At 42.2% G+C, this 14,212-nt stretch overlaps 1 protein-coding gene across 17 annotated transcripts in view; it reads left to right on the top strand.

Annotated features, from left to right (window-relative positions):
- The window catches only part of PPHLN1 (periphilin 1), a 98,296-nt gene that overhangs the window by 33,663 nt on the left and 50,421 nt on the right, over positions 1–14,212 (top strand). For 14 of the 17 annotated variants that reach the window (XM_037009763.2, XM_037009813.2, XM_037009798.2 and 11 more), the window contains one exon: positions 12,729–12,928. In XM_037009763.2, the coding sequence (XP_036865658.2) occupies positions 12,729–12,928 (200 nt within the window). The remainder of the gene's footprint in view (positions 1–12,728; positions 12,929–14,212) is intronic. The other 3 variants (XM_073222791.1, XM_073222789.1, XM_073222788.1) reach the window with 1 other exon arrangement.

Raw genomic sequence — 14,212 nt, 5'->3', positions numbered from 1 at the left:
ACCATTTTACATTCCCACTGATGTATGAGGGTACCAGTTTTCCACATCTTCACCAACACTTTTTAATATTTTATTGTGTGTGTGTGTGCTCATGCTGTTATATTCATTAGTTCTTTTTTTAAATTAAAACCTAGATTCCAATTATTTGTGGTTCTAGTTATTTTGTAAATGTGATGTAGCTATAGCAAGGTAAGATCTAACTTGTTCATGGGCAATATCTATGTAATGATTCATTCATTAATTCATGGTGTATTTTTTAAACTACACGGTGTCGTGGGAATGAAAACGAGAGCCTCTAGAGGAGGTCGGTAAGTGGGACTTGCATCGGTGTTTCTCCCAAGCATCCTGATGATCGTGATTCAGAGGATCTAGAGACCGAAGTTCGACTCCTCAGGTCTTAATAATGGACAGGCTCTATGTGTAGCCTTGGCTTCTTTTCTGAGCTGTACATTCTATATCCAGCTGCCTGTTAGGCACATTTTCACTTGGGAATCCCAGACTTTTCATTGAAATGAAGTATATCCTTGAAAACACTTGTACCTCTTTTCTACACATCTTTGGCATGAAGGTGGGCCATGTTCTCCAGCTAGGTATGGTCATGTGACTGTCCCTCGTGTAACGTGACTAGGAGTTCTGTGTCTGTGTGCTCTTCCACACATGTCACACATGTTCATCTTCTCCCAAGTTCCCAAGTTGCAGGGTGGGTCCTGGAGTGGAGTGACAGTGGACATGTGACCTTGGAAGCCGCATGTTGGAACAGAGCTGTGGTCAGCCTGGGTTCTTGGATGATTGCCCGGAGCAGTCTCTCTCACCCTGGAAGGCCTCCCCTAGACTCTTTGTGGTAGTTAGAGTAAATTCTTTTGTAATAACTCAACGTTACATTTTTTGGTATTTTTGTTACAGCAATTTAGGCATATTTTGCCTCTGTTGAGAACAGGCACTATTTCAGGTGTTAGAGATCAGATGGTGGCTAACATAGATAAGATCTGCAGTTCTGTTCGGGACATCTCTCAGTCTGTATCTCATGCCTAGAATTCTTTTAGGTTTGCCCTGCTCGTTACCAAACTGCTTTTTCAAAATGATTCCAGAAATCTTAATTCTTTTTTTAAAGTTCCTGTTGACTAGAAATTAAGTAGCCAATATTGTGTGTTGGTTGTGGGAAGAAAAGAAAAATGAGGTCCTGAATAAGAAGTGAAATGCTTTCTCTCTCCTTCCGATTCCCCCTCATAACCTTATCTCTTGCTTCAGTGATGTTTACTCGTAGCAGGTAGACATACATCTGCTGAAACTGAGGGCATGACTTGTCTGGCGGGACTGGTGTGGAGGCTGCGGGTCACCTTGGAATGTAAGTGAGTGCTTGGGGTCAGGTGGGAGCATATTTGGGGAGAATCCTGAGCTCCATAAATCATATTTTAAACCAGCATCCAAAGTAACTGTAGTGCAGATGGTCCCAGGACCCCATTTTGAAAAACAAGGCCTTATAGGGGGTAGTTCCTCCCATCTCCCATCCTCCAGGCAGCTGCCTCTGTGCGTGCCCAGCGTTAGGGCTGAGATGGTGGTGGTACAGCAAGGACACTGTCCTGCCTCTCAAGTAAAATACTTTTTCATAATAAAAAGCATCAGTTGAGGTAAATATGTATTTGTTGTTGTTTTGTTCTTTCCAGTCGTACTGTTATTTAGATTTTTTCAAAGCCTCTTTTGATTTGATCTATAATTCATTTTTGAATCCATCATATCATGTATGTTGATATCCTCATTTTCTACATAGATGGAAGCCCTGTAGTTTGAAGGCTTTTGATATAAAGTTTTCTTTGCATGGTAAATGGAACTTTGTCTCGTGCAATGCAGAGTTTTACCCTGTGGTTCATGGAATGACATTTAAAATGTGCCTAAGTTTCCCTTATCCTATTGTGCTATTCAGCATGCTTTAGGGTCATAGTTAAAACAAACAAAAACCAAAATTCTTTCTTAGAACCAGGTGATAGTTGCACTGAGAAAACTATGGTAGTTGATACTGATTAAATTTAATAGCTACTCATGAGTGTTGGGACTAATACATTTTAAAATAAAAATAGTATGAATAAAGCTGTGATATTTCTGTCAATCAGATTTTTTCCTTTTTAATCTTTTTTAGAAAGCAGTAACAATATGGAGATTTCATATTTTACATTTCAAGTACTTAATGACAGTTGCATATGTGGCTTTGTTTTTAATTTGTACGACAGGACTGTATTTCAGTAACAGTGCTGTCCTTCAGGCAGCAGTACTGTGTGCAAACAGAATGTCACAGTCCTTAGCCGTCTAGGGCCACCCTAAGGAACTTGGGCCCGATGAGTCCAGGCTCGTCCGTTTCTGGTTCACCCTGCTGTACTGTGTCGCCCTGTGGGGTCTCAGCCCTCTTTCCATGGTAAGATCTGGATTCGGTTTTATGTCCTGATCCTATGAAGCTGTCAGTCATTTCTCAGCATTCCGTCCTCTGAGCTGCGGCATCTGCAGTGGGCAGACAGAGGGAGAAGCAGCTCAGGAAGACAAGGCCCAGCTCGCCGGGCTTCTGGCCGCTCGGGCGTATGGGTTCTGCACCTACAGGCTGCGTTCTCAGCTCGCTCATGACTCCGGCAGAGTGCTGAGACGAAAACACTCCATCCAGTTTTTCTAGATTTTCTTCAGTCAAGTTAGTTGGAGTTATTTTTTGGATGAAGAAGTATTTGGATGTAGCAGTGGTGTTTTGTTCAAGTTGCAAAAATTGGAGTAAATCCTTAAATAATTGTATCTTTGGCTTGAACTCTATGAAATACAAATATTTTTTGAGTAATATGTCAAATTTTATGAGTAGAAAATGTCTATTAAATATATAGTATAGATTTAAAACTGTAAATGAATGCACAGAAATACAAGCTGTTAAACCAAGAACAATGGAAGACTTTGAAATTTTCAATTAGTGATTATTTTCTGTTTATTTGTTCATTAGTCATTTGATAGCATTTGGTTGCATAAGATATACTAGCAGGCCTCAAAGATTTAAGAAAAACTATGGGGGGAAATATCTTTAAACTTAATCTTTTATTATAAAGGATTGTTTAAAAAAGTTTTATTTATAAGATTGTCCCTGAATCTCTTTACTGACGTTACCTGCAGATTGGGTGCAGAGAATCACAGTATTTGGAAATGATGTCGATGTTTAAGAATTGCTGTGTTGAGGTATAGGATTTTTCTGAATAAAGAAAAAATAACAGCAACATAAAGGTTGGATGATCTGCTCTCACGGTCAAGGCATCTTGGAAGATCTGCCTTTGTAGCCGGAACATCCCGAGCAGCAGCAGCTCAGTCCTGCCGCGCGGCTTCCTTGGCGCTCGTCTGGGAAGACGGCCTGACGTGTTGGCAGCTGGTCGATAAAGGGTGACTTCTCTCGGGTCTGGCAAGTAATGCGAGACTATTTGGGTGTTTGAAAGGAATCATTAAAATGTATTAATGATTTTCAGACAACAGTTGGTCTTACAATTTGTTTTTCCTTAAAATAAGTATTAAAAAGAAAAAAATCAGAGATCAAAGTTCTATTTACTTTCTTAAAATACCTTTCAGATCATGTTAAATGATAAGGAGCTATATTTTTAAATATCACATTTTTAGAGCAAAATGGGCACTTGAAAAAAATAAACACTTAAAGCACATAGCATACGTTAAGTATGCAAATCGAGCTGTACAGCCCAGTGGATTACCGTAAGATAACCGTAGTCCAGGCTAACAAGTAGAGTGATTCCTGCATCAGAAGCTTTCTCATGCCCCTGGTCAGTTAGATTGTTCATCCTCCCCAAGGGTCATCATCACTTAGACTTAAAGCAGTCTGCATAGTTAATGGGAAAAATTATAATTGTTGTGAGTTAAAATTTATTGTGAAAATGTTAAATTAACTTCTCTTGTCATAAGTGTCTTAAGAAAATGAAAAAATGGTAAGACTAATATTTAGTACACTATGATTTAAAACATTAGAAACGTTGAGAGTTAGAGTCTTATTTCTTGGTAAGAAATGATAGTTTGAACAGTGCCTGCTCCCCTTTCGTCCTCTAACTTAAGAAATGGAGCAAGCGTCTTCTTGATGCCTTGGTGAATTGTACTCCGTTCTAAGTCTGGGTCAGTTTCCAACATTTTACCCTTTGCCTTTTCATTGTGAAATTTCTGAGAGCCTCTGCAGGGTGAAGTTCCTGCTGGCCCCTCCCTCCTGAGACAGTCACTCCCTCCCTCACGGTGGTGGGCTTGCCTGCACAAAGTTCTCTGGCTGCTCAGCTCATCTGGTGTCTCTGGAAAGGCAGCACCGTCAGCTTTTCCTCGGTCAGCTGTTCCTCTGTTACTATTTACATTCAGTGTGAATTAAACTTGTACCATTATCACTTTTTGTTGCTTGGCTGCATTTTTGTCTTTGAACCACTGTCTTTCAATTACCCACTTCTGTAAAATATCCTGTGGGTTTGTCCCCGGGAGACAGAAGGCAGCAGAACCACGTTTTGCTGTCTGTGTTTGGCCTGCCCGACATGCACATGACCAGCCCCAGGGCTGTGAATCATGCGGTGTGATTGGCCACCCAAGGCGATGCGTACTGTTACTCAGGGAGTGACGTGTGGGCTGAGAGCTAGCAGCTGTGTACCCATTCAGAGCCCATCAGCAAGGCACATGGGTGCCAGTTTCACATCCTTGGCAACACTTGGTATTGTCAGTGCTTTTTTTCTTTTTCTTCTGAATTAGAGTCAATGAGTCACCGTGTGAAGTCATCCTGATGTGTGTCGGTAGGCGTTTTCCCTCCTAGTCCGTCACCCCCCCTCACAGATGAGGAAGTGGGCGCAGAGAGGGCGGGTGACTTCAGGCTGCTCCCACAGTGAACAAGTGATAGAGCCAGGATTTGGACCCTGGCAGAATTGTTCCAGAGCCTATGCTTTTCAGTATTGGACTGTATGTGAATTAAGATATTAAAAATAGAGTAGAAAATACTTGACTTGAAAATGTAATACATAATTTGAATGTTTAGGAGAGTTGAAGGAATTTTAATACTTGATGTTAGAAATGCTATAAAGAAACATTTTAGAATTGTTAGGTGGTTCCAAGAAAGCTCTAGAAACTGATAGATTAAATTTCTGGGTGTGTTTGCATTTGTATTATCTATTTCAGTTTGGGGCTGGATGGTTCTTTATGGCTGGGCACAGGTGAGTCGTGTGCATTCAGGGTGTTTAGTGGCATCCGTAGCCTCTGCCAACTCGATGCCAGTGATACTCCCCCATTTGGGACAGTCAGAAATGTCATGTCTTCAGACATTGTGTTGTGTCCCACTGGGAGAAAAATCACTGTCGTTTGAGAACCAGTAATATAGTGAGGATATAGAATCCTTTTTTATTCTTGCATGTATTTTGAGTATTTTTTGTGTTCATAATTTGGAAAAGCAAGTGTTTGCATTTAGGTTATCAGAATCTCAGAGTAGGAATGAATGATAGCTGTACCAGTCACATGATAAGCACAGTGAGCTGTAAATACAGGTCGCTTTTCCTCTCTGCAGTGTAGTGTATTGCTGATTACTAGGGAGAATATTAGCCACCCAGATTTCTTACTACGTTAGAAGGTTGATGTTGGGGGGACCAAGTGGAATGGGGGAAGGTGGCATTGAGCAGTGGGAGATAAATTATCTTTTAAAATATTAAATAAAGTTGGGGGAATTATTGACATGTCAAGGAAAACACTAAGTTGTTTATAATAAGTTGGTTAAAGTGTTTTTTTAAATAATTGAAATGTTTGGTCTTCCACTTGCATAGGAACTATAAATGAAAAAAAAAAGCTCAAAAGTGAATGTCTTGTTAAATAAAATTAAGTTTTAAGAGTTTCCATAATAAAAGCAGTATAATCACATTACAGAAAAAATATCTGAAAAGCCTGGAAAAAGTTCCTACTGAATTGACTAGGAATAAGTTTACTAATGAAAGTATTATTGATTTTCTGGTGAATTATATGCTTTAAAAACTTACTGCCTTCTCTCATTAGTTATTGTGCCAAAGAATTAAAAGTAAGTCTGTGAGAGGGTCTTTAGGTGTTAGGTTATGATACAAGGTTGCTCATTTTACCCTTGCTATATTGTTTTAATTTAAAAAAATCTAAGCCTTTGAATATCCATTTTTACCTAGACTTATCATAAATTGTAGTAGAGAAAAAAATTTAAGAAAATTAGAACTTGTTTCCTAAAACTCACATCACAAGCACAAGTACGAAATAGTATTGCGGAGCGCCCACCGTCACTCACAGAGCTGCTGTGCGCCTGTTAGCCTTGCGAGGAGAGTCAGCACTGGTGAACGTCCCGGTGCCCACCTTGTTTATGGACTAGTGGATTGTTGAGAATCCCTTCTTTTTTCCCTCAAAGATAGAAATTCTCACAGTTGACATTTCAAACCAAGTGCAAACTATTTTCAACAGTTAGTTGTTATATTAAGACAAGGAAGGAATTCAAAGTGTTCAACACCATTTTGTGACATTCAGTTGAGCCTAGAAAAAAGCCAGGTACGTACAGATCTGTATGTGGACGGAAAGAAAAACCCATTAATCACGTAAAAGGGGCATTTTATAGCCAGAAAGTATGTTTGCGTCCCTGGCTGGTATTCTCTGGGTGGAAAACCCATTCTGTGGACTAGAGTAGTGTCTCCCATTTTAGGACAGTTAAGTCCCAAGCAATTTCCTGCCCAGCCCAAATTGTTGATTGTTCTCGATGAAGCATATGGGTCTGTTTACCCTCGTTGTGCCTATTGGATGGGATCATTTCCCTGTTTGATAGGGAAAATTTAACAGATTATCTTAAATATTAATGAGATGATACCTGTCTTTGTCTTCCACTGAATTATCTTCCTGTTCTTCAGCTCTCTCTCATTGGCACATTCATCTTATTTAGTTATTTTTGTCAGCATTCATTAAATTATTAAACATTAATATTCAAGACTGCCATTGATGTTGGACTTTTCCCCCTTAATTGGAAATTTGTTTTAAATCTGATTGTAATTTTTAACTTCAGAAGCCTTTTTAGCATGTAGTTTAAAACTCAGCATTTTGATAGAAAATGGTTTATTCCTATATGCTTATATTATTTAGCATTTTTTTTCTTGAGGGGTCTTTTTCTTCTGTCACCATGATACTTAAATGATGTAAGAAGGGACTTGATCACTGTCCTCCCCAAATTGTCTCTAAGGTAAAATATTTTAAAACTTGAGGGTCCATATTTGTTTGGGGGAAGGTTAAAAATGAGATAATGGACAATGAAAAGAGTAAAACTGAAAAGATATATTTATTCATTGTGTGTGGGATTTCTGTGTTCAGAGAAGTTAGGAAAATGAAGCTCAGAGAAATTAAGGTCACAAAGCCATAAATAAGCAGGTGAACTAATTTTTGAATCTGTGTCTGTTGGCAAGGAATGCTCTGAGAAGTGCCGCTGTAAAAAGCGCTTAATTTTATTAAACTGTTTCCCGGACTTATTTATCCAGAGAACCTCTTTTGGTTTTGTGGCGAGATGAAAAGTACCAACATCTCCAGGATCAGTATTCTGTGAAACATATTCTCAGAAAGGCCTTTTATTATAAGAAACTATAGGCAAAATGTGTTTCTGTCATCATGTAATTGCCTCCAAATACAGCTTCTAAAAGTGAAAAATCTATTGGCAACGGGTTGGGCAGAAAAAGCCATCATGCCTGTGTATTCTGTTAGAAACACGAAGCTGTGTTTCTTCACTGAACTGCGTGAGAACTGGGGTGGCCCGGAACTGTGCCAACAAGGCAGGTGGCGGGCTGCGGGCCGCCGCCTGCCTCTGTGCCCGGGGCCCCTGGGTGCCGGGGAGTCGCCACGGAGGCCATTTGCCCGTTGGCGGCGGGGGGCTGTCCCCGGGTCAGTGCTGCCCGTCCCGCCTGCCCCCCGCGTCGTGCGGCCTCGTCTGCGGAGGGGCTCCGGGCCGACCGTCCTGGCGGTGACTTCTCCGCGGCCCCTCCTCCGTAAAGCAGCCTCCTTGGGGAGTGAAGCTCGACTCTTGTTCTAGAGGTTTTGTTATTATGTAAGTATTCGTGGGATTTAAACTCTGAGAAGTATGCGAGAATCCGTAGTTTGCTTTTCTGAAGGCCAAAACCACTGAGCAGTTGTAACGGTGCACTTAGCTAAATTCTTGCTGGAAACCTTTTACTGATTTAACGTAGATGATAGTAGGTGATACTATTAGTAGAAACAGCCCATACCTACTGAGAGCTTTCTTTTCTAAGTGTTGTACATACATTATCCCATTCATTCACTCCTTGTAGTGACCCTCTAAGGTAGGTGACTACTATTACCCCCATTTTATAGATGGGGAAGTTAAGGCAAAGGGAGATTAAGTAACTTGTTCAAGGTCATAAAGATAATAGTTACTCTGGAAGGGTCTCTCAGTACCTGGGAGGCTCGTTCACAGAGGACCTTGAACACTGCCGTGATCTCCTTTCCTTCCGCCAGGTGATGCCTCTGAGCCCTAAGCAGGGCTGGTAGTGTATCGGAAACTTTGGTGATCCATTATTTTATAAACAACAGGAAGGCCGTCTGGCTGATGGTAGACCCTTCCCACCAGCACACCCTGCCTCCCAAAGCTCTAGACTGCCCATCGTAAGCGTAAACTCCACCCTCGTGCCATGCTGCGTCCCGTCCCCTTTGTCACATCTCTGTCCGTGTATCACCGCCTCAGAGGGGTTCTCCCTGACCATCCTGCCTGAAATAACGCCCCTCACACGTGCCTTTCTTTACCTGTCAGAAGGGTTTGATTCACAGGCTGTCTTCCCCACCGGTTTGTAAGCTTCCTGAGGGCAGGATTTTGTCCTTCAGAGTCGAGTGGAGTCCTTCAGGGAACAGAGTGGAGATGTTCCCTGCCGTTCCCTCCACCCCTTCTGCAGCTGGGCGCTGACTGCTCCGGGGTGAACCCGCTTCTCTCACAGCTCACTAGCCGCCTAATTCTTTGATTCTTGAGATGCGTTTGGGGCATATGTCTTACTCTTCATTACCTTCTCCAAGCCACTCCTGCGACATCTTTGAATATCTCCACTTCATCTACCCCATCCTCATTTTTGTGCTCCTGGGTAAATTTCCAGGACCACATCCTTCTTCCTTAATAATTACAATTTTGGGTTCACAGCCTCCTCCTCTACCCTCCTCTGTCCTGATATGATGATAACTTTTAGCACCAGTTCTTTATCCATTTTTCGGCTCTTACCTTCAGGTATCCGCAGGCCTGGCCAAACCCTAGAATCATCACTGGAAATTGTCCTGCCTCTGTCGTGAGCTCTGAAATGCTGCTTTTGACTCTGAGATAATGTACTTACCTAGAGCTTTTGCAGGTTAGTGAGGTTTCAAGTTTTGCGGGCATCACAGTCTCCTGAAGAGCGTGCTTGAAGCCCAGAAATCTGGGTCACACCCTCAGAGATTCCAATGCAGTAGGTGTGGTCTGGTGCCCCTGAATTTGCATTTGTCACCTTCCCGGCAGGCCAAAGCTGCCCTGTGGGGAGCACTGCTCTCATTCGTGGCTGTCCCCCAGAGGCCCCCCACCAGCACTTCAGTCGGCCCCAGGCGTCTGCTCACTCCTCACCTCCTCTGCTTTCGGTTCCTTCCTGGAACTGCTCCTCCCAGGCAGAGGCCTTCTGGGGAGAGGCTTCTTCTGTCTTCATATGCAAGTCTCTCTCTGTCCTCTTCTCGTTCTCTCCTTCAGAGCCCTTCTCTTTTACGCAGGTCCTTTGTCTGACTTCCTCCCATTGCGTGTTGGCCCATCTGCGCCTTGGGTCATCGCTTGCTCCCTGCGGTGGATTGGCCTTTCCCTGTCTCCAGACAGGATGGAGTAAGCCCCTTCCCTCAGAACAGTATCCCGGTGCTCTCCCTTGTTGGCTTTTCCAAACTTTTTTTGGAAGAAAAGTAATGGCGTAAGTCCCTGAGCATCTTGATTTCTTCCCGTCTGCCTTGGTTTCACTGGGCAGCCCCTGCACTAGGCAGGATATGCCCAGCTCTCAGATGCAAGAGATCGTTGCAGCCTCTGCAGTATAGTAACTGTCCTTCCCCTTTCACATTTGTCTTCCTCTGCTTTTTAGTCACTGCTTTTCAAAGTTTTCACTGTTCTGACTTCTCTTCTTGTGCCCATAGTCGCCTTTAATCCCTCTCTGCTTCTTCTGGAGGCTTGGAATGCTTCCCCCCGTCTAGATCTCTGCTGCCCAGTGTGGGAGCCACTAGCCAAATGTGCCTGTTGGCCCTTGAAATATGTTCGGACTGGGATATTCAGTAAGTATAAAGTACACACTGGATTTTCAAGATGTTAAGATGAAAAAGAGAATAAAGTATGTCACTGATTTCTTTAATATTGATTTTGTGTTGATAGTGTTTTGGAAATACTGAGTTAAGTAAAAAAATACTGCTAAAATTAATTTCTCCTCTTTCTCTTTTTAAATATGCCTGCTGTATCTGTGGCTCAATTATATTTCTTTTAGACTATGCTGATCTAAATTTTACCTCTTAAAGCCCCGAGATTGGTTTTCCATCTACGAATATACGTTTCTCTTAGGAATTCTCATGCCTGCCTTTCTGCCCATTGTCTGTGGGCCCCAGCAGGTAGGCAGAGCTGTGATCGCAGCTCTCAACTGCTGTTACGATTTTGCCGCCATCTGGTGTTAGGATTAGGAAACTGATTCACCATTTCACCCCCTCCCTCCTCCCTGGCTGAAAATAAGAGCCCTTTCCTCTGACTGGGGGCTGTGCCCCTCTCCGGCCCTGAGTAAGAGCGCCTTTAGCTTCTGTGTGGGAAGCCTTCGCTCCCCTCCTTGGAGCAGTCTTCCCTTTCTTTCCCTGGTGACTGACCAGTTTTCCTCATGCTTCCTGGGCCATTCTGTGGCCTTCTCGGACTGGGCATTTCTTTCTCAGTGTGTTGATTTTCTAGTCCTAGATTCTGGGCCTTCTGCTGTTGTTGTCCTTTGTTTTCATCCAGACCTAAGGCTTTAAATACTGCCTGTGTATAGACAAACTTACCCTTGTAGCCAAAAAAACTCTTCTGATCTCATCACTAGTTTCTCTAGTTGCTGACCAAGATGTTACATGAGCATCTCACACTTGACATGTTCAAGTCCAGATGTGGGCCCCACCCCATCCAGTTACTCAAATCTGTTTTTCTCATTTCAGTAACCCATGTTGCCAGGATCTGGGGAGTTGGCTTGGCATCCTGTCTGTCACACGCATTAGTCACACATTCACCATGTCCCCTCGGTTCCGCAAAGGTGCGTTTGTGTGCCTGTGGACTTTGTGGCCTCTCCCCTGCTCCGCCTTCTGTGCGCCAGCACTGCCCCTTGCCTGGAGCGATAGGCTCTAGTTGGCTTCTCTGTGGGCACCACCAGCTACATTTATGTTCTGTGTATGTTTGCCCTAGTGGCAGCTTCTCCTGCGAGCCTGGGAGGTCTGCAATGGGAGGGGCTGTGTGCATCTGGTCCACCGCTGGGTCCCCAGCACCTGGTACAGCTCCTAAAACCTGCGTGGTACAGAGCTGGCCACTCTGGCTTGCAGTGATGTGGATATTACTTACAGTTTTAGTGATTGAACTTGAATATATTGCTTCTTTCTGTATTAGCATTTGGCCTGAATTCATCGTAAATCAGTTTTAGCTGTCTGCTCTTTCCCAGAGAAACACAATTGTATCTGTAAGGACAGTATGTTTTCAATATTAATAAGCTAATGACAACACCCTTCCCGCCAATCAATATGCTGAAATTATTTCCTAAGCATTTGAAATTTCATGCCATTGGTTTCTTTCTTACCAGTCTCCTGTCTGAAAATAATGTTCTTTAATTTTAGTATGGAGGTACACTTGTTAAATCTTCAGTTAAAACCTGTTTGACTCCAAGTGTTCTTCTAAATAAAGGCTCATGGTAAAGTAGTTTTGATTTGCTTTGATTTCTTTCAGTTGGTTTTGCTTTATTAAGTTTTACTATTCAGGCTTACTCTCTGCTTTAAGTTGATATTGCTTAATAAATTTAATTTATAAAAGTAGAGGTGATTTATAGAAAGTTGGTATTTAGAGATTAGCAGCAATCTGTACACTAAGAATACAAACTCAGAGAGCAGGGATTTAATGGGTGCATCCCAGTGTTTCTCAGCCTTGGTGTTAATAACCTAACCTTTTGGGTCACATAGGTTTTGGGGTGTGTGTGTGTGTGTGTGTGTGTGTGTGTGTGTGTGTGTGTGAGCTGTCCTGGGCATTGTTAAGATTTTAGCCACATCCCTGATGCGCATCAGTGGCACCCCCTCCCTTCCAGTGGTGACAACAGAAATTGTAGATGTTTCCAGATTGTTATATGGGAGGCAAAAATTGCATCAATTGAAAACCAATAGGTGATAATAAGGTCATGAAATGTCTCACTTGACAAATCTGTAGGTGTCTTTGAGAGTATGGTAGTTGTGTGATAAATTGTCAATGAACAACAGAAGTAGGGACTATATGACTGTTTTCAACACTTAATCACCTGGTTCAACCCCAAACTGAAAAAATGATGCATTCGAAATCACTTTTCACTGGTAAAGTTTCATTTTGTGGACTGACTTTGAAAGTAAGATAGTCGTAGTCGTAGGAAAAGAACCAAGACAACAACCTGAAGAGCAGCTTGTAGTAAGAGCTTTGCCGTTTGTGTTTGTATGTAGGGTACAGGCTGTTATTCACTTATTTTATTTTTTCTTCAAAGGGACTTTAGAAGAAAAAGTTTCTACTCTTCCCATTATGTGAGAGACCGGTCTCCGCATAAAAGAGATGCTCCTTTTTTCAGAGAATCACCTGTAGGCCGGAAGGATTCTCCACACAGCAGATCTGGCTCCAGTGTCAGCAGTAGAAGCTACTCTCCAGAAAGAGGCAAAACGTACTCTTTCCATCAATCTCAACATAGAAGTATGTCTTTTTTAAAGACTCTCTTTTACAGCCTCCACTGATGAGAACGTATTGCCTTATAGGTGTTGTGAAGGTATTTTTTTAAACTATTTTGACAGTTTTCAAGCTTGTAGAAGAGTTGAAAAAATAGTGTAACAACACACACACACAAACACACATACACACAGACATATTTTTGAAGTCTGCTTTGACATTTTCCTTCCATTCCTTCAGCATGGAAAGGAGGTTGGTAATCCTGTCGGAAAGCCACATGCCCTATGCCGCCTTCTCGCTCTTAAGCCGCCCGACATCCATTCCGCTGTCACTACGTGATTTCTGTATACATGCAATAGAATGCTTTTCATGAAAAATTCCATTGGTTTCTCTTAAATACAAGGTACAGCCTTACAGAATTTAGAGATGAAACCTACCTGAGGTTCATTCTTTCCAACCACCGATTTGTTTTTTTAATTGGGAGTGCCTGGACATGCATGGCATCCTGTACAATCGGAGCATGTCACCCGGCTTAGTTGCTAGTATGTGTGAGAACAAATACATGAAACAACTTATTTTTAGATAAAGCATTTGTGCATTGTCTTTCTAGACTATACTACCTGCAGTTGAGCTCATTCACAAAACATTTCCTCAAGCCTTCTGTATGCAAGGCACATGATACTATGTTAGGTGGTTTTTATGTCAGGTGTTGTGTCAGACAGAATGATAGCCCTGTCACTAAGGAACTAGAATATATATGTGTGTCTATATATAAACTATGTGTATGTGTGTGTGTGTTATACACACACACACATACATATTCATATATATAATTATCAGCAAGAATTGGTGTGTCGCAAATGACACGGGCAGGTCTAGGTCAGACAGATTCTCACTCCGGGGGTTGGGGGAACATGTCATTTGGACTCATCTTGTATTTGAGATTTCTACAAGGAGGGAGGTATCTTCTAGGGAGAAAGAATTGTTAGCCAAGGTATAGAAACCAAAACTTTGGAATATTTTTTTCTTTCCTTATTAAACATCTTCCCTATTAACTCCCCCCCCCCCCTAAAATAATAAGAGTTTAGTCTAACAGTTTTGCCTCCTGCAAGTTGAGAGTGATGGGAGATCCCTTCAAATCATCAGATTGTTTCCATTGTAGCTGTGGCCTGAGTCCTGTATTTAGTTCAACAAACATTGATCAGCCTTGCACTGTTTTCGGAGCTAGGTAGAGTGAGGCTTCTAAGAACATATTTTTGGATACATGTGTGTGAATGGTCACACGGGAGGTAAGAATGTCATTTGAAGGAT

Source organism: Manis javanica, chromosome 15 (genome assembly GCF_040802235.1).
Source record: "Manis javanica isolate MJ-LG chromosome 15, MJ_LKY, whole genome shotgun sequence".
Classification (NCBI taxonomy): domain Eukaryota; kingdom Metazoa; phylum Chordata; class Mammalia; order Pholidota; family Manidae; genus Manis; species Manis javanica.
Note: the sequence above shows the minus strand (reverse complement) of the source record. Positions and strands in the feature narration are given on the sequence as shown.